The sequence below is a fragment of the Cyprinodon variegatus genome, unplaced genomic scaffold (assembly GCF_000732505.1).
Source record: "Cyprinodon variegatus isolate N-32 unplaced genomic scaffold, C_variegatus-1.0 Scaffold21, whole genome shotgun sequence".
NCBI lineage: Eukaryota > Metazoa > Chordata > Actinopteri > Cyprinodontiformes > Cyprinodontidae > Cyprinodon > Cyprinodon variegatus.
Window position 1 is genome coordinate 272,055 of NW_015150474.1, and position 27,230 is coordinate 299,284.

At 38.6% G+C, this 27,230-nt stretch overlaps 1 protein-coding gene across 1 annotated transcript in view; it reads right to left on the minus strand.

Annotated features, from left to right (window-relative positions):
* Positions 1 to 27,230, minus strand: part of dph6 (diphthamine biosynthesis 6) — an 82,373-nt gene that overhangs the window by 40,565 nt on the left and 14,578 nt on the right. Inside the window, exons 4-12 of the mRNA XM_015390020.1 lie at positions 20,560 to 20,633; positions 17,963 to 18,081; positions 5,654 to 5,715; positions 5,024 to 5,118; positions 4,851 to 4,944; positions 2,869 to 3,019; positions 2,407 to 2,532; positions 701 to 830; positions 447 to 621 (exon numbers count right to left, since the gene is read on the minus strand). Coding sequence (XP_015245506.1) covers positions 447 to 621; positions 701 to 830; positions 2,407 to 2,532; positions 2,869 to 3,019; positions 4,851 to 4,944; positions 5,024 to 5,118; positions 5,654 to 5,715; positions 17,963 to 18,081; positions 20,560 to 20,633 — 1,026 coding nt within the window. The remainder of the gene's footprint in view (positions 1 to 446; positions 622 to 700; positions 831 to 2,406; positions 2,533 to 2,868; positions 3,020 to 4,850; positions 4,945 to 5,023; positions 5,119 to 5,653; positions 5,716 to 17,962; positions 18,082 to 20,559; positions 20,634 to 27,230) is intronic.

The window sequence follows — 27,230 nt, forward strand, 5'->3', positions numbered from 1 at the left end:
TCTAAGAGGATAAAGATGGATTAAAATGACAGCTAAATTTTCCTTTTGTCTTTCATAAAGTGTTCATTGGAGTTAAGGTTTACAGCAACGTTTTCCATCCCATGAGTGGTCTGACTTGACCACTGAGGAATACCATCAATTAATGCTAATGATATAAAGGTATAAAAGCAATCTGTTTATAGAAATATAAAACACAATCTAAAAGCAAAAATCTTGTTTGTATATTTCTACAAAATACATTCATGTGTTGCATGTAAACATGTCCCTTAATCAAGCTAAACTGCTATCAGAATTATTCAGATTTTTACTTTGATCTAAGTATTTTAGAGTTATTAAATACTAAGATTAATCCTGGCTAATCCTGCACTTTTTTTTCTTTTCGTTCTTAAATATGTCTTGTCCCCATTACATCCATTTATCCATACTGCAGGGGGGGTGAACCTTACCTTGAAGGCCTGGCTGTATGGCCCGATGTTAGCAGGGGCCCAGTGGGAAAGACTCTGGACATGCAGTGCTTCTTTGTGTCGGAAACAGCCTTCCTCCAGGGGCTCAGTCCAGTCATGGAGGAAACAGTCCATCTGCAAAAGCTGTCCGGCTGGCAGAGGTGCCTGGACACAAACCCTACAAGAAAACAAACAGAAAAAAATATGACAAGTTTGAACAGTATAAACAAGAGAAAAAAAGAGAGTGAATCTTTTACCTGGCTGGAGGATTTATGTCGAAATATTTCCTGTAAACTGCATTAAGAGAGACAAAATCCTCCATGTTCTTTACATAAAGATGAACCAAAATGATGTTCTTCATCTCCAAAGCATAGATTTTTAACTCGTCTGGGAACAGATAAAAAAAAAACAAACATTAAAAGCAGCAGATTATAAAATCTGAAAACTACCTTAAAAGTCTGTAAACATCCAGAGAAAATTGTTGACTTGGTCCCACAACGAATTTCTTTTAAAAAGTCTGGTTTACCTTCTGTCATTGCTCTTGTTTTAGTATAATTCTATGTTGCACCTATTTACATTAAAGCATGTGCATTGGGATTCAAGAATAAAGCAGTACCTGTGGCCCCTCTCCCCTTAGAGCAATGCAGCGCAGTAGGTGTGCCTATGGGAGGCTTTGGATGCAAAGGCAAGCGCCATGGCTCAAAGCAAAGCTTCCCTCTTTCCCAACAATCAACTGAAAGAGCTTCAAGTTTGTTTTCTCTTTGCCAAAGCTAACGCCTCGCACTTCTTTGCCCCCATACAAAGCGATTGTTCATTAAATATTAACTTGTTTAATATTGTCTCTGCACTGTGAAGGGGCTGCTCAGCCAAGCACCACCATAAACATTAAATATGCTTTTCATCTTTTGCTCTTCCATCTCCATAAAAAAGCAACAAAAAAAACAAGAAAAAAAAAGAACTACAGTGGGGAACAAGTGTGCACTTTAAAATATCTGCAGGGCAAAAATGATAAACCAACTCTACATCATTGCAGTGCGTGAACATGTGTTGGAAAATTTTTGTTTTTTTGTTGATTTAAAGTGATTTAAAATGCTACCTGAGTCACATGTGTTTGACTGACAGAATCTGGAACACACTGCAGATATAGGAAGCACTTCTGAGTCAAACCAAAGTTTCTAAGTTCTGCTGTTTATCTTGTGTGCTAAGTTAACAGCATGAGGGTAGAAAAAGGCTGATAATTAGATCCCAACAGAACAAAAGACAAACACAAATCAGTTGTTAATGGAAAGCAAAATTAAAACATGACATGGTTTTAAGATTTGACCAAAAGAACCTTAGAAGTCAGCCCTTTGGAGATTGAATTCTTACTGTACCAACTGCAGTTTTGGGGGGGGACTTATTTACTAGATGTACACATAAAATATTGTTTCCATAGTAGCTCAAGCCTTGTCACATCTGATAGCGGGCCTCTGTGACCCTTCATTTTCAACTCATTGCCCTGCATTCAGCTCCATCCATCTTCCCATTATGCCTGGCCCACTTTCCCTTCTGAAGAAAAGCATCTCTGCTGGATTACCCTATAAACATTGCATTTCAGGGTAGCAGTGGTGGTAACACGTATAAATTCAGGTTTTGTTTGGCATAAAGGACATTCTTTCAAGTGTAAAATGCCTTAGCAAAAACTGCAAATATTACTCCTTATAAATTTCTATCAACAATGGGATTATGTTTGCCTCCGGATCCCATCAACCGTTTCTACCATGTGCGCCCTATAGTTATCATAGACCTCCTAACTGCTTCTCTGAGTAATTTCTACTTGTATAGTCTTTCATAGAAGTTTGGCACATGGATTTTATTTAGGAATTACAGAACTGGCTTTCAGATTTACATTTCTAAAAAAAAAAAAAAACTGAGTGAAAGTTTGAGGACCGTGTTCAGGCATTATTGGCGCCATTCCTCTTACCTTGAAGCATAGTAAAAGCTGCCAGTGTCTGGCCCTCAATCCCAACATCTTGGCTCTTAAGTCCATTGATTCCTGAGATCCACTGATAGCCTCTCAAAGATCTTTTTGAGCAGGATGGAGGTGTAACTGTGGGTTGTGATAACAATAAAATCAGGATCCTCACCTTTAAATGCATTTTGGTTGATGGTGTTTGAAACATTTTCTAATGTGTGTTCCTTCATAAACAAGCCTTCTATATGTATTTTATGTCAGAAAAGATTTAATCTAGACACTGTCCCACATAAACTACTCAAATGGCAGCTCTTGTCAAACCGCCATGCTAGAGTTTCGGCATTATGATGCTGGCCACATATGACACAGATCCAGAGCAGCAAACAGCACACAAAGATATCATCTGACACACCCAGACATATATACACACTCATGCATGCATGTCTATGCCTCACAACAAATGAATCTCACCGTGGCCCTGGTGACAACTAAGGTCACAGTATGATGTAAATTTGTGCTGGTTGTCTTCAGCTTGATCAGCATATTCTACCTCCTCAGTCATCTTGTCAATGGCGCTCTGGCAAGGACAACTACCATGGGGCAAAGCTCTCGCCACCGCATCCTGCAATAAAGCACCACAGGGGAATACATCAGGCCAAGTGCCCACCAAAGAGCGCAGAGCCGTTTGCGAAGGCATACAAAACGCTGTATAATTAGCCAACCTTTTCACGTTCGCCACCGAGCAGACTGCGTGTGCGCGTCAGTCTTACATGACAAGGACCCGGACGTGCATAACTTCAAGGAGAATGAATATGAAACAACTTGCTAACATATTCGCGGCTCAGGCGAAAAGAGAGCGGTGTTTTCTGATACTGTAGATCCCAATCATAGTGGCTGTCAGTCAAAACTCAACCGTAGCTCGGTGAGACATGTTTTGGGTTCCCCTATTTTTATTTATTTTTTGCATCTGTTTACTTATACTTTGCCTCTGCTTGCTGCTACTTCTTTAAATAACAAATCATTACCATTCTTTAAGGCTTACATATTACCTGCCAAATCCTACAAGGGTGTTGTGGGTTTAAATACATATTTCATATTTCCTCAGTGCAACCCTCACGCCGCATGACACTCACTCACCCCCCTCCTTGTCTCCTGTCAGCCACATTAGGCCATATGATAATCAAATTAATTATACTTCACCCCCTCTCTCCTGGCCAGCATGAAAAATAGCTTGACTAGCATTAACTGAGGGCAAATGATGGTGGTCCATCCCCACCCCCTGAGCCCGGTGCGGTTTCCTCTAGTGCTGGTGTCACCGCAGATCTGTCACCCTGACGAGAAGAGCTTCAGAAAGCTGAACCAGGGCAGGTTCTCCCCTGGTTGTACCCCCCACCCACCACCACCGCCGCCATGCCTCTCTCCCTCCTCTTTCTTACTCTTTCAGGCTCTGGTTTTTCCTGCTCTTTCTCCAGCAACCTAGGGGGGGCTAGAGGGGCTGCAGGAGCATGAAGCGTCTATTTGCATGTTGGGGGTGGAGGCGGCTGGGAGGGGAGTAGGCAGAAAATATATGGCTTAAGGGGTTGAGGCTGAAGGGTCGCAGGGGTTGTCGGATGGGGGTATGTTTCCTGTCCCAAAGAGTACCCTCCCCCATCTAACATGAAGATGTACAGTACATATGTAAAAATGTCTGCAAATAAATAGAGAGGCACATGTGCATATCCAGTGCGATCTGCAACTCACCTACATGATCCCTTGGTACGATGAGAAACTAAGCTGGCAAACACATAAAGACAAAATCTGATCCTCTAGGACGATTTAAATTGAAAAACAAGAACATGGGGAAAAAAATAGTTAAGGAAAAATACATAAACTATTTGACCTAAATCAACATTTTTTGTCACAATTGAAGAAATGTAGAATTTGTTGTCCACTCTTGCAGGGAGAGTGAAACATGTCTTCCTTTTCTAGTGTTTGAGGTTCAATTCAGCCTCTAATTTACCAAAAGCCAATTTCTCCTCCTTCCCCACAACCCTTGCTTGTGTCCGCTCAGCCAGCTACCTGAATGCAAAGCGCCTTAATGCGAGCAGACATGTTTATTAAGCTGGGCCTAGTTTCAGGCTGTAGCGAATATTGCAGACGTCAAACTAGGCCATGTGGGGCTGGAGGAGCACGAGTGGGAGATGAAAGGAGAGACCAAGAGCTAGAATGAGTGGAAGGAGAGTTAGAAAGGCCTTCTGGAGGTTGATCTGGATCCTACCCTGCAGAATTATGTTTTTCCCCTCTAATCTACAAAGTTATCAGGCACCAAAGGGCTGTGTTCTGGTATACTGTTTTTTTTTTTTTTTCCATTGGTGCTGTCAGAACGTAATCACCCCTGCAGAGACTCAAACTTTTTCTCGTTAAACTGTTGATATGGAATTTAAACCAAATGAATAAATAGAAATTAGACTCACACTGCATTTGTCCTCTGTATGCAATTTGGTGAAACGCAGGTAACCAACTGGAGCAAAAGCATCTGCAGAATGGATCACTGTCTCAGATTCATCACTGCACAAACAGAAGAAATTCAGGTATTTTAGAGGTTAAAACACCTTGTCGCATTATACTGTTGGACTGCTTCACTCACATGACTATCTTCTTTTTGAAGAGCGGACAATCAAGGGTGAAGGTTTCATATTCACCTCCTTCACCACAAATATGGACTCCATACTTCTGGGAAAGCTGCTTAAGCAAATCAAAGAATTGTTTTAAATACTATAGTTTTGTATGGGGAAAAGATGTGTAATATGTTAGTCAATTTACAAGAATGTATAAATTGTGCTACAGTACATCACTAAATACTAAATATTCATTGCTGAGAACAATATAGCGAAATTTCAACAATGTTACAACAATTGTTGCAACAGTGCTGCAGAGCTTGTGGCCATTGGGGAGCAACCCGCTCCTAGTGGCCAAAAGTTTCATGGTGTGCCTTTAAGATTATCAGATTATCAACTTTTCTGTCCCTCTTAAATGAAGGGCTAGTAATCAAGATGCTCCAGAATAAACTGGAAGTCAGCCTGTAACAAATTCAAATCACTAAAGAGGAAAAAAAAAAAATAGTACAGTTGTTTCAAAAAGTATTATAACATTATGTTGTTGATCTGTAAACATCTGACTGAAACTGTATAAATCAGCATTACAAATAATACAACGTGAATGCTAAAATATTAGATAGTACTGAGGTCAGATAGATGGAGATGTATGAGTGTTGGACCTGTTTCAAGTAGGGCTGCATAGAGGCCAGGGATTTTCCTAAGTGCTTCTCTGGATCCAGACCTGGCATCCACATGGAAAAAGCAGAAGAAAATTCACAAAGCAGTACAAACAGAGGAGAATACACAAACACAAACATGGTGCACACATGCAGGGAGAGAAAGAGAGGAAGAGAAAGAGAGAGGCAAAAAGAGGTCTGATCAGAAACAGACTCAGTGATTGAAGATGACAGGCAGGGAGGTTTACGGGCAGTCACACAAAAACACTCCAAAACCTGCACCCTGGATCTATTTGTTTGACTTTGCAAGTAGTGTACACAGATTTCTCTCTGTAAGGGCAACAATTTTCAACTGCCAGCCACAAACTCCCCCAGTGCACCCTTGCCTACCCCATGCACATCTAGTCCCCTTTGAGAACATAATCTCTGGAAAGATATCTTGTTTATTTGTCTTGTTTCTCCTCTTCCCCTGAAATCGTCCATGGAAGTGACTCACAGACAGTGAAAGAAGACAGAGAAAGAAAAAGGTGCTGGTCAGTTTCCCATGCATACTCTGTGTGGCATGGTTGTAAAATACAGACTCATTATGCCCCGACTCCCCAGACAGTAAGACTAAAGCGCTGAAGTTAGCATTTACAAAAATAAAGTCACTCTTCCTTTTTTACCTATATATAAAAATCTGCAGATTAACAAAAACTTGTCTAATTTACCAATTAAAAGGCAAAATAAATCTGTCACCAGTTTACTAACCTTGTCATGTTGAACAGGTTTAGATTGCAAAGGTAAAGTCATGATTTTAACACCTTGGCATACGAAAATAAAATAAGGGCTCAACTATGAACTCCATTTCACCCCAGACAGAAAGTGAATGCCTCGATTTCCTACAGTACATTCTTCAGCGCTTGGACGAAAAACAAAGCTTACAATACCAGGTGCTTATGACAAAGAATAGAACAATAAAAACATAACAGGACATGGACATTAACTGTTAAATTTGAGGAAATTCCAAGCCATGTAGTATTTTCCCTTTATTCCACTTTTACAGTAAAAAAGGATCAGGGTGTAGACACTGAAACCAAACAAATTAAGCTAAAGATCTTTGATACATTAAATTTCTTTTTAAATGGGGAACAAGTACCTTACAATAAAGTTTTTTTTTTTTTAAACTAAACTGAGATTATTATTATTAATTTTTAATTAGATTAACTGAAGGGGCCAAGTCACAAAATTTGATTTTACAAATATCTTCCCCAGTAGCTCACTCTGGTTGAATACATGCTTTCCTCTTATGGGACCATGTTCGCTTATTAGCTTTCATTACTTCTGTGTTTTACACTTTGTTTGCTTGTTTACTAAAGCCTTTTCAGTATCATAACACCATGTGACCAGAGGTACTCATTGCACATGAATAGATTCAAACAAGGACATATTTTCCCAAGTAGAGGAGTTGAAAGTCCAAAATCAAGTGTGAAATGGCTGAAATAATATCAGATACCAAAAGGGGTTTGACACAAGTAGTGCTCTGAATACAATAGGATTGTTGGTGTTATCGAAGCGAAAGCTGAATCCGCCAACACTGGCGAGCTAATGAATGTGAACGTACTGCCAGCAGATTGCGATAAAATACTGGTATTGTGCGTGCTGTAAAAATATTTTCAGACTCAAAAAGGAACTAAGTAAACACTGTCAGGACAAACTATTGGCCTGTATTGTTTTATTTACGTAAATATATGCTTTTGTCGTTTTTGATAAAGGAAATGTTTAAAAAGAATCTGGATAACAGAAGCCTTGATCTGTTTTGGAAGAATTGTGAGTGCTGGTGAAATTTTGCATCCAAATTTTGGTGTCTGAATTTATTTTTTAAATATTAAAAGACATAATTGCACAGGTTAAAAAATCTGTTTTATAAATTCCACTTCTAAAAGAGATCTAAGTCTAATGAGACAGTTTTTGTTCCACAAGATCCAGATTTAATATTTTACAGTCATTCTTCATATTTGGACTGTTAGAAATGTAAACAGTACAAACATACCCTCAATCTATCAATAACTCATGTCATTCTGGAGCTGCAGCATTATAATTCCAACCAACCATCACTTTATTGTATAACCGTGTTATGTCTGGAGTGAACTAGAGGATAGATTTAATATAGAAAAGTTGGTGCAAGTTATAATCGTCAACAACATGTTGAATAAAGTGGGGGTGGGAAAGACATCTGCAGGCCCAGATTAATGCAGTGGGCGTATAGACAATATTTATACAATTAGCTAAAATAAAATACAATGATGGGACTTAAATGCTGCAATGCATTAACAATAATACTAGAGTTTTATTTTGCCACTCTCAATGTTCCTTTAAGGGCTCCGTATGACGCACACTTATGATGTATTCAATTATTTGCTTACTCTGGTTTGCAATTATTTTGGGTCAAGCACGGACTGTGAAGAAGTGATAAAAGGGATAAAAAACAACTTTTTAGCATCATATATTTATATGATGCATCTCCTTTGATTGAAGGGGTTAGGAGTGATCTATGTAACAAACAGTGATATTTGGGGAGCCGTATCCTCTGTTGGGTTGGGTGCTTTGAGTTTTATCCAGTCCATAAATAGTAAACCTCTTCACTGTATGACTTTACAGTATTTCATGTTTCCCTAATTCAACAAGCTTTAAGAATATGCAGGTTTCATTTTTCCAATAGAAAGTGGCACCTGCCCACTCTAGCAAAAGCACCAATACTTGCTTCAATGATCTTTTTATGATCGTGATGACTGGCCTGAACAAAACCCCACAGAGAATCTGTGAAGTATTTTCAAGGGGATGATGAGAGACACCAAGTAAATTACACCAAGTTGATTCTGTATTGAAATTATTTAAAGTAATATTATGTGATATGTTGAGTTTCCATTGTTATGGGTCTTTTTGTAAGTGGATGTTTTTTTATTGTTGTTGTTGTTTTTTTATATATGTCACATAGAGTGTACATGTGCCTCTCCAGAGGACAAATGTTTGTGAAGTTACTAACTTGAAAGGAGAGAAAGTACGATGCAGAGAACTTGTTCTAACCTTTGCCCAATCAGATGAGCAGATAAATATTTATTGATGACTTTATTTTTTAGAAGAGGAAGGCACCAAAGGAAGAAACTGTGCATTTTATTTAGGAAGATAGTTTCTTAGTTTTGAGAGGATATGCTTGCAAATTAGTTTAGATCATTTCTCCCTGAAAATGGAGTGGACATTTTTTACCTTGTTGATAACTTGTGACTGGATTTTACTCTGCTTTCAATAATCACTAACTGGTAATCTAGTCTTATGGACCTTGAAGGATATTTTTGGATTAGTTGGAAGCACATGTAAATTATCCATCTGATATTTTTGCAACTACTTCAGTGACTGACATGATCATTAACAAGCTACTGATGACCTATATGGTGGGGTTGTAGATTTGAGACAGTGATGCCACTGTAATAAAAATAGTTGGTGAATTGACCTCAAAATTTCTCCAGAAAATGAAATATAGGTCTTCTACTAGTGGAGATTGCATGGTACTGTTCATTGGCATGATCATGTGTTTAATTAGACGAATGAAGTTAATCCTAATGTGAGAATCTCTCGTCTCTCATGGCCTGACAACCTCAAAGGTTAATGTGTCATCTTCAGACCCCATGGGGAGCGACGGCTGGAAGACGAGAAGAAAATGGAAAAGAGATGTGAAGGAGGGGATGTCGCATCCCATCCCTGCGTTCATCTTAATCCCAGCTGTGTCTCTCCTGTGGGTCCCCGTGGTCCGGCGCTTCAGGGAGGAGAGACCGAGGGCCACAGTGGTGAGGAGGGAGGGGAAAGGAGGAGAGTAGACAGGGTGTGAAAGGATAGAATGAGCAGGCCCTTATTCTCCTCCCAGGGGATCTGTAGTCTTAATTAGTGTGAGAATATCTAATCTCAACATCCTCTCATCTTAACCCCGCCACAAAGGTAATAAGGAGGGTGAAGAAAAGCATTAAAATTCAATCCAATTAAAAAATCCTCTTTAATTAGTCATGCCTTTTAACAAATTTTGAAAATTGGCTCTGAACTCCTGTGGGTGGGGGGGAGTTTTTAATATGTTCATTAACTTCCCAGCTCTTAAATAATATATGACACATGATTTGATATTTACAAGGGGAGAAAGGGATGACTGAAACCTGCAACGACAAGACTGAGTGATAAAACCATAGTAAGATGGCATTAATGTGGAACCATTTCTCTAAAGACCACTTAGCACTTGTGTGAGTGTTTTCCTAATTGATGCTCCAGATAAAATTAAGGTTACTGAAACCATTTGTACATGAAGGAAACTGGAATAAGGCCGTACTTGTACAATATATACTTTGCAAAGTCTTAAAGAAGCCATCAGCGTGAGCCATTGGCGATCTAACACCACTCATTTGCATGATCTCCACATCTCTGTCTCCTCTAAACCTGTTTTACAACTTGACCTAAACCCAATTACCTAACCTCATTATGCCACATTAAACCCAAATAAGCCCACTAGAAGCTGCCATTAGTCTGCCACTAGAGACAGCAAGACCTCTCCTTAGAGAGACACAAGCTTTGCTGAGATGGACTGAAAGGGAAGACTCTCTTTTAAAAGGCCCTTTTTACATCTTATTATCCCATAAAAGTCCAGTTAAATTCAGTGAACTTTAAAACCCCAATGTCCAGTAATGACTAAATGCATTTTTAGAAGCTCAGTAAAGATTTAGAGGGTAATATTAAGACAGGAGACAAAGTTTGCCAGGAGACCAGGGAAAGGAGTTTTCTTTCTTGAACTGAATTTGAATAAAAAAAACATTAAAACTAATGTTTAATAATAAAAATACAATATCCTACAGAGAAATTGTGAGTCTAGCACTAAAAAGTATATCAGTCAGTTAAAAGCATTGCCTGAACATAAATAAATATTGAAACAAACTTAATTTGCTCTCACAGATGTTCAGTGGATTCAATAGGAAAACCATGTGTTCAAATAAAGAACAAAAACAACAACCAAGAACCACCTCCACACATGAAATTACAAAAAGTTAGATTAGGGGTGGCAGAGTAAAGTTTATATCCAGTCTTCATGGACATGAATATCATACTAATTGTTGGTCTTTTTATATTTTCCCCCAAAAAAAAAAAAAAAAGCTTGCAGTTTAAATTAATTTTGGATTTTCAAACACTGCAGAACAGAAATGATGCACACATCATATAAATAATGGACTTTTCTGGTGCTGCTCATTTAAATTGGCTGGTTTTCTGGCTCCAACAGTTTTAAGAATATTCACCTTTATCAACCACTTCTGATTCTTGGCATCATGTTCATGTTGGAAAACATGTATAAACCAAATCATATTTCTATGATTAGAGTCAGATTTACTGACCACCAATTGGGTGTAAAGAAATAATGGGATTGATGAATTAAAAATTGTCGTCAAATTGGGAATAAAGAATTCCATGAATAACATGGGAATATAATAAGGAAACCTGAGAAGCAGTTATGGATCAAAGTGGGATGCTCTCAGCAAGCAGATTAGCTCTAAAGAATGATTCCCCAAAAATAAATTATAATCACTCCTCAAAATTAGCAAGATCGTTGAATTGTGCATATTTAATGTCTCCAACTTGCATATGCTACAATTGAGATTTTTTTTTTTTTAAAGTAAAGTCAATTTAATACATCTTACACTTTTCCATGAAGCAAGCACAATGTGGTAGTATCACTCTGGGAGTTTCTGTCATACCCACAAATGCACAAAGATTTAAAAAAATCAAAATCTACCACAATGTTCTTCAATGTTGCACAGAATCAACAGGTAGTGTGACCCAACAGGACACAAAATAAGACATCGAAAGTGGTTTTGGAAATGAAAAGGCAGGCTAACATGCACCTTCTGAAAGGACCCTCAACCCAACTCTATAAACTGATGATCCACAACCAAAAAAATGATAATAAAATAAATGAATTGAATTTTAGTGATCTCACAATGGAGAAATGAACTCTCTGCATGTAACTCATCCCCTTTTGGGGAGCAGTGGGCTGCCACTGTGCAATGCACGGGAAGTAACCAGGAGTTAAGAGTCTTGCTCAGAGAGCCAGAGCGGCAGGCTGTGGGAGTGGGTTTCAAACACACAACCTCAGGATTCCAAGCCCTATGCCCTAACCCAGGAGTAACCAATTAAAAATCAGCGGGGTCAGAATAAAGAAAATCCCCAACTAGTAAAGGTCCGGAGACATTTTTAATTATAATCTTTTACTTTAAACAGAATTTAACACTGAAATAAAATGAGTTTTTTATGCATCCATGTTATACATTAAATTTTTAAATAAAGAAAAAAAAGAAAAAAAAGAAAAGAAAATTTTTCCATTTTAAAACCTAAAGTGTTTTTTGAAGAAGAGAAAACAAGCTTTCAGTTTGGTACATAGACAATTTCCTGATTCACATGTTTTTTAAAACACCTGAACTGAACGTTTGTTATTTATTTATTTTATGTCTTAATGAGAGAAGTGGGATTTAGGCTGCCCTGCAAGGCTTTAAACCTGGGTTTGAATGGAGACAAAGCCATTCTCAAGCACATATTAAGGTGCTCGTTTTAAGCCTGGATCCATATTTATTTTTTATTCTCTTCATGGTGGAGAATCCTGCTTCACAGCAGCAGGTTGAGCCGAATATACTCAAAATGTGCAGGGTCCGCTCCGGTCCGGCCAGGTCAAGATCCGCTATTGCAATGGCACCAAACAGATGAACGGCGAGAAGATGCGGTTTGTCAAATTAAAATATAGTAATGACAGATCGGTAACTACAACTAAGAGCATAATTCTTATATATTAAAAAAAAAAACTAACGCAGTTTATTTAAAAAAATTGGATGAAAACAATTGGTACTTCACCATACCAGGAATCAAATTTCTCGTATCTATCAGAAACCGCACATATGCTGGATGCTGATGGGGATTTCTTAATATGTCATATTAAATGATTGATAATAATAATAATTAATAATAATAATTAATTGAATGATTAATAAATACATCTAATACTAGGAGAGGTATATTTATATTTGCATCTGCATGTCAGTGAAAAAAATCACAATAAATTCAACCTCCGTATTAACTTCTGCTTTTAAAAAATATATTTCTTATCATTATTTTATCCTAAACATTCAAGACTCAAATTTACCTTTAAAACTATCAGACTAATACGTATTATGTAAGATAAGAACGTGCATTTCAAATGGATGCAAACTTTTCATCAGTACCCAAAGAATCCATCATAATCTCTGGCTTCATACCATTGATTATATCACAGGAGGCTCAGTGGCTACAAGGCAAGAGGCAGCAAGTGTTTTGTGAGAGAAACAGAACTTAAACCAAAGAAAAGATTCTGGAATAAAAGGTATATTTTATTTAAAGAAATAAGAGACAAATTTATTTTACTGAAGTTAAGACAGGAGAAAAGACTTCTCTAAATTCTAACCTTCTTAAGGACAGACACAATTATCTCCAGTCCACTATCTTCTTCCATATCTTTTCAGAGACCAAGATCGGTCTTTCAACCCTTGAAAAGGTAGATTTTTGTAACCTACATCACTGGGTTGCCTATTTAATTAAAACTGCTTGTGATTATGCTTACTGAGCCTAATGCCAAATTAAAAACCTGGGAGATTCTAGATACTGTCTAAACTGAGCTGAGCGCAGTATTGCAGACATCAACGGCTGTCTTAAGATCTGGTGAGCGAGCCGACAGCTCTGCTTTAATCCCTCCCTTTTAGAGAAAAAAAAGCAGAGAAAATTGGATTCATGATGTGTAACATTTTAGCTTTTAAATGGAGGAAATAAGCATCTCTTCCCTCCTAGGTGAGCCGCATCAGCCTTTACACAATGTTCTAAAAGGCCCTTTACCAAAACAATAGCTGTTCACTATCTCCTAATCTTTGCAAAGCAGACAGATGATTATAGCAGTGAAATAAGAACAAAGGATAGGGAAGTGGTACGGCATAAAGGACGCTAAGATTAACTGGATATGTGAAATTTGTCAAGCTGTTAACTCAAATTCTGTTGGTGGCAGCAGCATAATAGGCAGCATGAACTGTGCTTAAATCCCATCAGGAGCTAATCTTATTTTTCAGAAAACAAGTAAAATAAGAAAATAAAAGATAAACAGACTTCAGTAAAGTGTGCATGAACATGTGCTCACAGTGCAAAAATATACCATAGAGCATAATTCACTTCTTTCCCCCAATCAAAAATAAAAGGATTTATAGCCAAAAAAGATTCCTTAGAGAAATGTTATCATTTTAGAAAAGTTTGCCACCTTTTTTGCAGATGTATAAAGTGGACTGATGGAGTCTTATTGTAATATTACCGTGCATATTCTTACATTTTCATCTGAGCTTTAGTTTAGTTTTCCAATATATGTCTTAAAACCATCTCAGTGCTGCCCTAAGTGGTTAAACTGTTGATACTGTAGTTGAAGTTTTCTATTGGTTTAAACGACTCATGCTTTGAAACATGTATCAAGAAATGCATAAATGTACCCATCCATCCATCCATCTATTTTCTGTCACGCTTATCCACAGCGTAGTCGCAAAGGTTGCTGGTGCCTATCTCCAGCTGTCTACGGGCGAGAGGCGGGTTCACCCTGGACAGGTCGCCCATCGCAGGACAACACAGAGACAAACAGGACAAACAACCATTCACACACACAGTCACACCTAAGGAAAATTTAGAGAAGTAATTTGAGCACAAGGCACTCAAATTACGCACATTAAAAGACCTATTTACGTTGCAATGACCGGTGTCTCTCTGCTAATTAGACTAGCTGCCACTTTCTCTCATCCAGACCAATTCCCTGCGTAGCTACCTAAACTATCTGCTATTAGGGGTGAGAGGAATTTATTCATGTTTATTTTCAGTTTTACTGTTTAACCAGGCTCCATCTACAGAGATGCTTTAATCTCATGAGGCGAGTGTTTGACATTTCTATTTTAGTTATGTGCATATTAAAATTTGACCCACACGTTTTTCTGTCTCAAAAGAGCATTTTAGAGCAGCCTTAATATCTAGCATCATAACAGCATGTACAACGCTTCATTTGGGTTTCTCTCAGAAAGGTGTTAGTCTAAAGACACAGTTAACGCAGATATTCCCCCGCCCCCTCCGTAGACACTCTGCTGCACCACTCCAAAATTGTAGGTGGCCGCAGACAGAAGGTCTCTGATTGGTCAAATCTACATCCGCTCTACACTATGCATATTTCCTGTTTGGTACCTAACTGGCTTGTTTTGTTTGTATGACCGCTATTGTGGAAAACGACTCGTGAAGATGGACCAGCTAGAAGAGCGAGGTGCGCCAGAACGCTGGGACCCTTTTTCCACCTGGATCCCCGCTCTTTTTCCCCCTCATGTCCCTTCGTTGTCACACAAACTTGGCCCCACTTCCTCACCGCCTCAGCCGTATCTAGACCCAAAGCTAGTTATTAAATGTCCGTCTTGCATTGTGGCATGGAATAACATAGTGCAGACCACGCTTCAAAACTGGGCATAAATCAAAAATAACTGCATCATACCTGCGACAAGCTCACTGTGACACACTGCTGCGGGAGTATAACCAGCCCTTAACAGCAAGCTGACCCCTCAGCTGAGGTCATGGACAGTAAAGGCTGAAGTAGCAAATCAGTGTGAAAGAGGTGTATAAATCTTCAACAAATTAGTGTTGTTCTTTTCAAAAATCTTGCAAAATATGTTTTACTTAATAAACTACTATCATTTGAAGCTTACTAAAAAACTAAATAAAAAAGAAAGAAACACATATAACTAAATTTCTTCGGCAAAAGTAACTCAACTGTTCAACATCAAAACCTTTTAATTGTACGTTTTGTGACCATTAACCTTCTCTAAAGGATCAACTTAATTCTGTTTTTTGATAGTCTAAAGGCTTCATTCAAGTTCATACACTCAGACCTTGATTTCACACGTGCCAATTATTTGTGCAGCTCCGGACCAATTAACTGCTGAACCTGTGCCCTGATGCATACCTGCACTAATCAATCAATTATCTAATTACATGAATATTTTATATTAGCTTTTAGAAATGCCAATTAGCATGGTCAGCCCATAAAATATTGCATTTTAAAGAGACAGCTCCACAACCACACAACACATTTTCCTTTAATTAGAAGCATTTCTGAGCATTAATTTGCATAAACTAAACTAACTCCCCTCTATGAAGGTTGGAATCTTAAAAATAAGTCATCAGAATAAAAACATGCTATCTAAAGACTGATGTTAAGGGTCATCTGGTTTTTAGACAGACGTGCCTCTGGTGTTGGTGTAATTTTGGTCCACTGGAGAAAATAATAATGGAAAATAAATCTTCAATGGCTTTAAATAGCTGAAAACTGAAGATAGGCAAAAAAACAAAGCGATTTCATCCTTACACAGAATATCATAAGCTGTTGCAGTTGAGATTTCAGGAGCAGATTTAACCTTTGCCCCAGGAAAGTTTTTTTTTTTTTTTTTCACTCCCGCTTTTCTAAAATGTCTGCAAAGGTAAATCCTCAAAGACTCGTTTTCTTTCTTTGCCACACAAAAAAACTGAAGCCCACCAGGTACGCCTTTCTGTTACCCAATCTCCCCTAAACAGCTCACCGAACTGCTCAGACCTGCTCCCACCAAAGCTGCAATTATGAGGGCTGCTTGGAACGCCTTCGGCACTTGCCCCTCTATTCAATTCTCTCCTTTCTAATTACCACTGCCCTGGGACAGGTGAGAAGTCAGGCCTGATACGATCTGCTCGCTTTACCTGTAGCCAAAACACATACACATACTCACACAAACATCTTCAGCGCGAACACCAAGACACACACTTAAAGGCACCTGGGGTAATCTTCTATTCTAATAGTAATCTTTTAAAAAATGTTGGGAATTTGGTTTTAGACCAAGCTGTGTTTAGATTAGAAAGCTTGGCAGTTTGGCACAGTTACAAGGGGACATGTTTACAGAGTGGGCCATCTTCTTGAAAAAATAATTACTTTCACAGGGATTAATTTATATCATGATTAGACCATAAATGTGGACCTAAATTTCCATAGGTGGATGTTCTTTATGAAAAAATTTATCCGACAGTGCTACCCAACCACTTGTCACTCTGTGTATAAAGAGAAATGGGTGCATGTAGATCAAGTCAGGGCATTCCAGCTTACCCTGTTAGTCTGTTGTCAGGGTACATTTCATAAGGTCAATTAATAATTTCCTAAAAAAAAACAGCAGATCAATTTCAACAACAAATGAGATCTGGATAAAATGAAGTCCGACATCAGTCCTTCTTTGATGCAAAGTTAAGTGCTGATTTGCGAGTGGATTGCATTGGAAGTGTTGAAAGTTATGCAGCGTATCCTGAATGTGTTATTCTGGTCTGCAGGTCATCAGTCATCCACAGACCTCGATTCGACTCATTACTCCCACAGGTGACAACAAGCACTTAACAGCATGAAAACAGTGTGTATATAATGACCTCCACCCTGCAAATACTCTAAGTGTAAAAAGGACCATAGCCATGATAATCATTTAACTCTGGAAGTTATCAAGGATCCAGCTGCACCATCAAGTAAATCTAGGTAGCTACAGATCCTGACATCATGTACTTGAAAGCAGAAAGCTAAAACTTTACTTCTATCCGTACTGTTTTAGAGTAATCTGAGCTTTTTGTCCTCAGGCTCCAAAACATGCAAGAAGAGAGCATTTGACTCTATAGTAACCTCTTTCCTCAGAACTGAAGCTGCTGAAGACATGGAATTAAAGAAACAAGATTTTAATCTTCACTTCACGGACCACAAAAATGGAGTTATGCATAAGTGAGCCTCTCCTGCAAGGTGGAGACATGCAGTGGTTATTGACAGCTTGCATTAATGTACTGAGCAGTCACCTGTGAGTATTTCTCAACTGCCAGCCGTCTCCACCCACCCTCCCAATACAACAGCGCAATAACAACTCTCTCCTCCTCTTTTGTGCTCCTTATCTTTCCATATCTTTCTGCGGTTCAATTCTTTGCCGCTGGCGCAAGTCTTAACCCCGCTGCTAAGCCGCTGATTAATGAGTAGGGTACTTCTTCATTCGTCTCCCCTTTTTCCTTTAGTTGCACCACTTATTTTTTCTTCCCTCCACTATCTTAGACTTATTCAAATTCTGTGTTTCTGACACACCCGGCACCTCAAGAATAAGGAAACAGAAAAAGAGAAATAGGTGACTAAATCAGAGATTGACTTTCTGGTCACAAAAAAAAAAAAAACCTCACCAAATGCAGCCACTTTGATGAGGATGGCGTTTAAGTCGGATGCGATCATCTCAGAAAGCAGCGACTCTTGGTCTCTGCGCCACAGGTAGGCCAGGGGCTGCAAGCCAAGTCGCTGGCATCTATAAAACAAGTGAAAGCGTTGCAAGATTTAATATAACAATCTGCATACTGTAGAAGAGTTTCATAGCCCCATCTTGGAATAGCACTGTCCTAAAGCTGTCACCATGATTTGAGTTCACACCTCATAAAGGGAAAAAAACGCCCCATTTAAAGACTTCTGTTAAAAGATGAGACCAAATTTGTGTAAAACAACAAGCAGGAGGTAACAGGAGCCAAAATGTCTCCTCAAATGACTGATGGTAATTGTTACTAAGTCATGGGGGCTTAGTTAGGCCCTGTCCATAAGGTGATACGATTAAAAGTAAGAACAAAGCTATTTTGATCATTTAATCTGTGTACCCAAATGGACCCTTCGTTTTCATAGAGCATAAACTGTCGTTTTTCCAAAGTGGGTCACAGAGTGGACCCACTTTGCCAGTTTCATATTTCAGTGTTTTCATGCGAGCTACATCTTTTTTTTAAAGATGACATTGTAGGTTAACCTTCTTCTGTTACCAGTATGTGCCTCTTAAACACTTTTTTGCTGCTTTGACCTCACATGAGTTTTCTGCATATGCCCAGTGTTTACATAGGTGGTTTGGTTGTAATTCTGTGGCCCTGTCACAGCACAACCTAAGGGCCTGGCATATGTACTACAGCTTCCTCACTGGTACTTTGCACACTCATGTGGATGCAACTTTTATTCTAAGTCGTTTATGTCCGCCATTCTGTGGAGTAGGCCTTATCGGTGCCCCACACAATGCCTTTAAATTAAAGGTGATAGCTACAAGTTTAACTCCACCAAGCCAGTTAGTGGCGCAATTGAGCTTCAGTAAGTGGCACACTTGAGCTTGCTTGCTCTTTTTCTATAGTGCAATGGCTAGGTCTGATAAAGCTAATCCAACAATTAAGTCACCAGCAACCTCAGTCAGTGTCCCTCTGAGCCCCTTTGCCTCATTAAGTCAGAACCAACCCTTCTTTTTTTAGAAGAAGAAGCCATTTCTCAGCTGTATCACACAACTCTTAGGATCTGGCAATGGCACCTACTACTCCTATAGGTGTAGAATCCTTTCCCATCAATGCTGGCATCATTTACAGAGGGAAGTATTTTTATATTTTGGACGAATCACATCACATCACAACACAAATCTATAAAACACTAATTTATTTCCATGACTTTTAATGTCCCTAGGGTATAAACACAACTAAGCAGGACCAAAACTAGGGCTGCACAATGTGTGAAAAACTTTTACTATCTCATAACATTGGCAAATGTTGGGATGATGAAACGGATTGCAATAAATACATAACATAACATACAAAATGGTCATGTTTTTCTGCTTTAGGCTTACTGCAAACAGAGCAGAGACAGAGAGAAGTCTATACAGCTATTATTAGAAATCAACAATGTTTTATTGGAGAAAGTTCTTTATTGCTCATTTTTGCAGATTTGAAAATAAAATATTTTGATTTCCTTGATAACGTTATCATCCTAAAACCTTTTTCTGGTTACAATAAGTAAATCCCTGTCTACTGTCATAGAATGCTTTAATGTTCAGCTCATATTGATTGCAGTTCAAGTAGGTCTTTGTGATATTGAGTACATTGATACTACAATAACAATAATTATTTATAACAACAATTGTATCTACTTTACATGCCAACCAGTTGTATAAATGTGATGCTAGAAATGCCACTATCAACATATGCATAATTTGCTAAACTCTTCTGGTAAAGTAATTAGAACTGAGAGTGCTAATAAGATAAGACAAAATAGCATTTCTGCAACAAATGTTGTGGTGTGGTGGAATTTAAAAACAGGTTGAATATGTGAACAAGCTGTTGTGATCCATGTTGTTGTGAGTCTGCTTCTGCTCAAGACCAAGAGAATCCTGTTAGGTTCAGGATACATGGGAGCTGTCCATGTATTCTTCCTTCTGGCTGCAGAAGGACAGAGCATAAAGGTCCTACTAATTGACAGAGCATAAAGGTCTTTTCCAGCCAAAATAGCAAAGCACGAGGTAAATAATTTTAACAGATGGTTTAAATACAGGTTAATTAAATATTGGGTAATAAAAGATTGTTTTTGTGTTGCTCTGTTCACAGGAAAAGCTAAGAGACTAGGCTAGGGAAAAACTTGGAATGAAAAAATACTTTATTGACAGTCAAACATAAGCATGTCTTAAGTTTTTCTCCAATCCAAATGCAAAAAATGTTTTTCTTTATTGCAAAAATCATGAATATCATCACATTTTCTGTTTAATTCCTCTTCTCTTGACAAGAACCATAAACACTAAGATGAAACTAGCCTAAATAAAAATAGAATAAACAAAACAAAAAGTGTTTACGTGTTTAAACAGGACACTGCCTTAGTTTAGTTTAGACACACAAGTGAGGTAAACTGGATCTTGTACCATTTTCCAATGGTGGACCACAGAATGTGCCTCACTGAGAAGCAACTAAGCTGTGCTGTTATAAATCTGCAGTGTTTGACTTACACATTTTCCACACGGACCCTCTGGTAATCGGACAGAATGGCTCCTACTGACACCGCCTCAATGGCCTCTTTTTCCTGTCAGGACAAACAGACAATGAAAACTATTAATGTAGGCATGTGCAAAACACCTAGCTTTACATCTCACAGGTGCACAAACGTTTTTTTTTAAAGAATTTAACCAACAACTTTTTTTTTTTTTTTTATTTCCTTAGTGATTGAAACTTATTAGATAGATACATTACAAACAGCGTCATATTTTTCAAGCATATTTGCTATGAGCCTCTAGGAAAATACATTAAACCAATTAAAAAAAATAATAATTATTACAGAGATGTTAAAACTTACACAGACACAAACACAGTGGTAGCTAAGTGGAAGGAAAAACTGTGGTAGAAAAAACGTGCAGAAAGAACAGGGACTGTAGCTTTGAAAAAATTTTGATGCAAAGACCATTTCTAAAGTCTGGGGAGGCTGACATAGAGAGGAGTGCAACAAAAACTAGAGATTTAAAAGTCAACTCAGACAGATGTATCCAGAACATTGGCTACAACTGTGGATATCCTTTTATAAAGACAGAGAAAACTTATAAGAGCATTGATCGGGATGACGAGTGACAGAAACAGGCTGTAGTTCATTGATCCTCTTCCAATGAAGCCAATTTTTTATTTCAGTTGAAAATCAATGTTTCAGATTATGGAGGAAGAATGGAGAGGCACAGAATACAGGCTGTATTTAGTTTCCAGTTGGTGACGATTTAGTCATCTGCTGATGTTGGACTATTGTTTTTTTTATTAGGTTTAAAATCAGTGGAGATACCTAATGTTTTTCTTATCCTTCCCTTTTGATGATAAGTTTTATGGAGAAGCTGGATATATTTCCCTGCAGGGCCTGGTACCTGCTCCCACAACCAAAAGCAACCACACCTTTATTAACTATGGTATCACTCTGTTGGATTGCCTAGAAAGCTAATCTAACCAAAGAAGCATGAAGATTTAATCTTTTGAAGCCACAAGAGTTTAAGTTTTTGATCATACTCTAAAAAGGCAGACTTAATTGCTGTTTATTTCATATTCACACTTTAAAAAACTGTGCAACGACGATGCAATTGAGAGATGCTGTCGCAGCAATGAGATGTGTTCAATCTTCTCAAAGGAAAACAGGCTTTATCTGGAGTGACACTCAGACACAGAGGCATACTATCACAAGCAAGAGCTACATGCTGATGGATATGCATCCTCATAAATGCCTCCACGGCCCCCCCTCCTCTACCCACACACACCTGCAGATTCATTAGAACATTACATGGGCTGTAATTAGAATGAAAGGCAAAGATAGGAGCAGTGGAGGGATGCCCAAGTCTCCAGTAAATTACCTTGTAGCCATTATCAATTTCCCTGGCTACTGGTCCTTAAGATAACCCCCCCTCCATTGCCTCTCCCTCTCCCTGTGGTCCCTTCCTGCAATTTTTCTCTGCCTGATAAACATGCTGATTAAAGCGAACACGGTGTAAACCTTTGATACTTTCCTAAATGAAATCCATGCCCTGCCTGGGGCTTGATGCTGAGCTCAGACACAGAAGCAAACACGCGTGCACTGCTCCACATAGGCGTGTCAGCTAATCAGATAAAGGATGCGCCCTGTGCACATGCACCGCACTAACTGTGGAACAGAGGATGTGAGGTATTAAGCCGAACACATACAGTCAAACACAGACATATCTTAAGAAGGATTTTCTTCAAGTTCTGAAATCTCTCCAGACAGTCCAGGACCAGAACATACATTAGAGTCAATCCCATTACACAGTGACAGTAATTAAGTCAGACTGATAACATTTCAGGCCAGCATAGAGGGAAAGGTGGCTGCAGGCGGTGTCATGTAATTCTAGGTAAGCCTAGAGGAAAACACCACTCTAATACAATGATAACCTTTAGCCTAAATGCAACTGTCACTCTTTAAAGAGGCAAATTAGGAGGCAAAGAGTGGAATTAGAGAGGACAGGCAGAAAGCTGAGAAGATTCACAAAGGAGAGAGTTTGTAAAGGAGCGTGCAAAATCATCACCAATTTAGTCCCTGGGCTTTAAACTTGGCAGGACCTGACAAGAGTATCAGAGCGCTGGAGCAACAACAAATAACAGCTTCTTTGTGTATTTTAGTCCGTCTGCCTCTATCCTCTCGCTTTCTCTCTCAGGAGGCAGGCGGTTATGGTTACTTGGACCTCTAAGGTTCAACTCTGCCTTGTCTAATTAAATGACACCTCTTTTTTTCCAGGGCTCTTATTACATCCCATCACACAGCCTTACAGCCTACTCTCCACTAATTATAACATGAGATGAATTCCTTACACATCCCTTTTTGTTTGCAGTGGGGACTTTTGCTACTGGAGCATTTGGCAATGGCTTCAGGAAATGATTATTTTGGGAAATGGCTTTGTTTTTGTCACCATTACACAAGCGCCATTAGACAGGCTGGAAAGAAGGGGGATAGTGCTGATCTGGAGATTATTTTACAAAATCGATTCCAAGACATAGGTGGAATTCTTTTGAATAGGGATTAGATTAGGAATGATTGATGTTTTCTGAAATCATATTGCTATGAAAAAAAGACGTTTTGCGATAGTTAAAATAATATAAATATTATTGGCCAATTTGAAAAGGTCTTTGCAAATGCAAACCACAAAAGTTTGTTCATTTAATGTGATTTTATGGGATACAGCAACACAAAGTAGTGCATAATTGTACAAACAGAGTGGATGGAGGTCTAAGTTAAAAGCAATTTTCAACTTTAGCCAATTATTTATTTTATTAGATATAGTTTAAGAACTTGGACCATTCTAACGTATAAATATCGTTTGATCTGAGCCATTACATTGTTGCTGTAGCTGCTTGTTTTTTTCTAAAAGGTGAGGCGCACCACAGACTCAATTCTACTGTAGTCCCTTTCTATTTTTCTTCTTGGATCGCCCTGTAGCTCATTCCATTCTCTAACTATGACCAACTTCTCCAAATCATTATGCTGACACTGCCTGTCTATGGTGGTGATGAGCAATTCTAGTTTTCTGTCACAGATGGCCTATTTATTAAAAGCAAATAAGTTCCGTTTTGGTATATGCAGCCCCAAAAGCTCCAGGTTAATGCAGAGACATTTAGCTTGACACCTTAGCTCTCCAGCTATTTAAGCTGCGGAAGCAGCTTTGATCGATCGGAAAACAAGAGCCACATTTTGATCCCCATATGCCTTAAAGTTTTGATAACATGGTATTGCACTTTTCTAGTATGTTTTTGTAACCCAAAACATTAATACCAATGATCAATGTAATAATTTCAAGGGCATCCGCATAAAACAGCTTTTATTAAAAAACCTCTGCCATACAGAGGACTCTAGCGCTGCTCATGGAATGAGGCAAAAAAGGGGAGTGACGTATGAGAACGACTTAGGGTTGGAATAGTGGGAATGTTATGGATATCTGCTGAAGTTTTCATGAATTAAGATAAAGTATGCCTCATGTTGGGTAGCAGCTTCATGCTTCAGCCTCCATGTGTCATGATTGCAGCTCCGGTCGCTGATCTAATTAATCAAGTCATTCACCTGCCGTTCCCATCATCACCAAAAACTTGGACATGGAAATTTTTGGGCCAAAGATGACCAAAAAGTGCATTTTTGGTTTGCGGCCGATAGACATTTAACATGAAACCACATGTACGCAACTAGTGATGATGCAACAAATGGGTTGTCAAGTGGCCAAAGAAAAAGACTCAAGCATGAGAGTGCATGGCAGAGCAGAGTTTGTCAGAGTTGAGCACACGGCAGATAGGATTTGAGTAAGGATGTGTGAGTTTAAATGCTGCATATTGGTCTCACTGAGCACTCAGGTCGGTCGCACAAAAACATCACAATCACCATTCTGAAAATGAGAACAATGCGGCACAGAAAAGGAAACTGACACCGAGCATACCGACTCTGTCTGTGGCGGAAAGGTTTGAAAATTAATTAATTAAAGTATTTCTACAAAGGTAAAGGGCATAACAAAATAAATATTGGAGTTGCTAGGTATTCCTTTAACATTATAGTAGAATAATTTCTTGTAACAGCTGTGATTTATATGAAAACCATGTTAAAGGTATAGTGGAGCAATATGTTTTTCTCAAGAGGATCATCAAAATAAGTGGTCCTCCTAATATTTAATCATTCTGGTGATATGTTTACGTAGGTCCATCCTACGTGCTTCAGTTTCAGACAGTCATTGAAGCTCGCCCTAACGCGGTTGTTTGAAAATGGCCGAGGGTCATAAGACAAAAAGTGTCTATGAAGTGTATGAGAAGAAGAGAAAGGCCTCAGAAGAAAGAAACAAGACCAAAGTGTTTTTGGGAGATTCTTTCATGGGATTGGGTACACTGAAAGCACAGGTTGGGCTTCCCACTGATGCATCGGTTGCTAAGTTTCTACTCGACAGGTAAAGTTTCACATGCTATTTGGAGAAATCATTTCACATCACTTCTAGTAAGAAGAGGAGAAATTGGCTCCTGCATGCTCTCGCACGGATTTATTAGGTGTTACCTCTCCAGAGCAGATACACTGTTGTGCATGTGCATTTATGTTTTAAGTGGACAAGGTAGGTCTTAAAAAACAAAAAAATAAAAATCCTCCACTATACCTTTCATTTAAAGTATAATATACTGATTCATATTTTATAAACTGGTTATATACACTAGCTGTACCAGAGGCGTAAAAGGATGTGTTTCCCCACAATGTGTTTTCTACCGGGTCTGGTTCGGTCATATTAGCCATCACCTTCCAGCTCAGAGTCAGACACTGTCCGCTCTGGATAGTTCTGATCTGTAAGCTGTGATGCCTTCATATTCCTCAGCATCACTACCCTCTCCTGAGCATATACCGGCTGATGGTTCAACCACATAAACCATTTCCAGACAAGATGTTGTGGAACAACCATCAATGTTTCCATCCATCTCATTATAGAATGCTGAGCTAGCTGCAAAAGTGTTCTTCCTCTAACGTCACCAGATGAGATGGGTTTTTAAAAGCTATTAATCACAGTGCTCCTGAGGGGCTACTAAATGTAGGATATTTGTGTCAAAAATAAGCCCCTTTTATTTAGAATAACTCGAAACAACTTGGTATGTCCTGCTGTATAATTTTAATGCAGAATTACATGAAATCCACACTTTAAAGCACATTATTTCTGGTTCTGATGCAACCCCGTTCCTTCCTTAAATCTCTTCTGATATGAAATGGTAAACACAGACCAGGAGCAGCCACATACCGCATTTGGCCATCAGATCACAATTCTGCCTCAAACTCTGTCAAGTTCATTTTTGCATTAACCACATCAAATTAAAGGAGATAATCTTCTCCAGTACCGGTACCAGTACAATGCTATAGAGTTAGTCAAAGGGAGTGATGCATATTCTGATAGAGGAAATAATTAAGTGGTTTTAGCCCCAGTGAAACATTAAGTTTGTAAATACTGTTTTATAACCTTGGTTTATGTTAATGGTCTCTATATTTATGCCTGACCTGTCTATTGTGTTTGTCTAATGTTATTATACACAGAACAGACTGATATAATCTGAGAAATTATATACAAATGACAAATCTAATAATAAGTTGTCTTTTAAAAAAAGATCTGCTTGCCTTGCATTTTCACTTAGGGGTATCAGAGAAAAAGGGGTCATATTTTTGAGATTTTTCTTTATAAAAATATTGAGAACATGCATTAATTTCTTTCCACTTCATAATCATGAACGACTTTATCTAATGCATAAAATTCCAACAGACTATATTAACTTTGCGGTTGCAATGTGAAAAAAATTTAATGTTAAATAAAGGGCCTTGTCTGGGATCTTTTTGTTTTTGACATTAAATGACCGTGACCTTGTTCAGACATTGGGGCCCGTCATCAGACCCTGCTGGTTCTTATTCTGGCATGGTGTTGTGTGACAGTCTAAAATCTCTCGGATCCCCATCAAAGCCAGGCTAAACAAAGGCCTGGCCTGACTTCCCATGTCTTCTCCAGCAGGCGGAAAAGCTATTAATGAGGATCTATGGCCCACAGCAATGGAGGCCCTTAGTCCCCCAAGCTATGTCCATCAGGATACTTAGCCCCATGCAGTCATTAACTTCTGTTACTAATTGTCAAATTCATTAAACTAATCCTTCCCCCACATCCGGATGTCTCCTGTGGAAAAGATAGAGAGGCCTGAGTTATTAAGATGTCAGCTGTGGAAAAGATTAAGGCCAGCAGACTTGCTCCACAAAGAAACGATATGGCCATTAAACTCTGTATCAGGTAGCGTGTGTGATGTATTTTCTAATTATATGTACATTTATCTTTGTATGGGAGTAAAAGACTGGCTCAAATGTATTCACAGTCACAGACATGCCTTCAGTCCTGCAATCTATCTGTGCTAAAGATATACACAAAGATTTGGGGAAGCTGCAATTCTCTCCTCACTTGGTTAGATCTTCAGTCAGGGAAACGTTTAACAGCTAAACCCATTAACAGCAACCAAGGCAATTAGAAAGCCATAAAATATTAAAAATTCAATATTCATATTCATATGGAATACATCAGAACGCTCATTAATGCTCTTTCAACGACTGTCACAATGGGATTCTAATTATAAACCCTTGCAATACAAAGCTCCAATTTGCAGA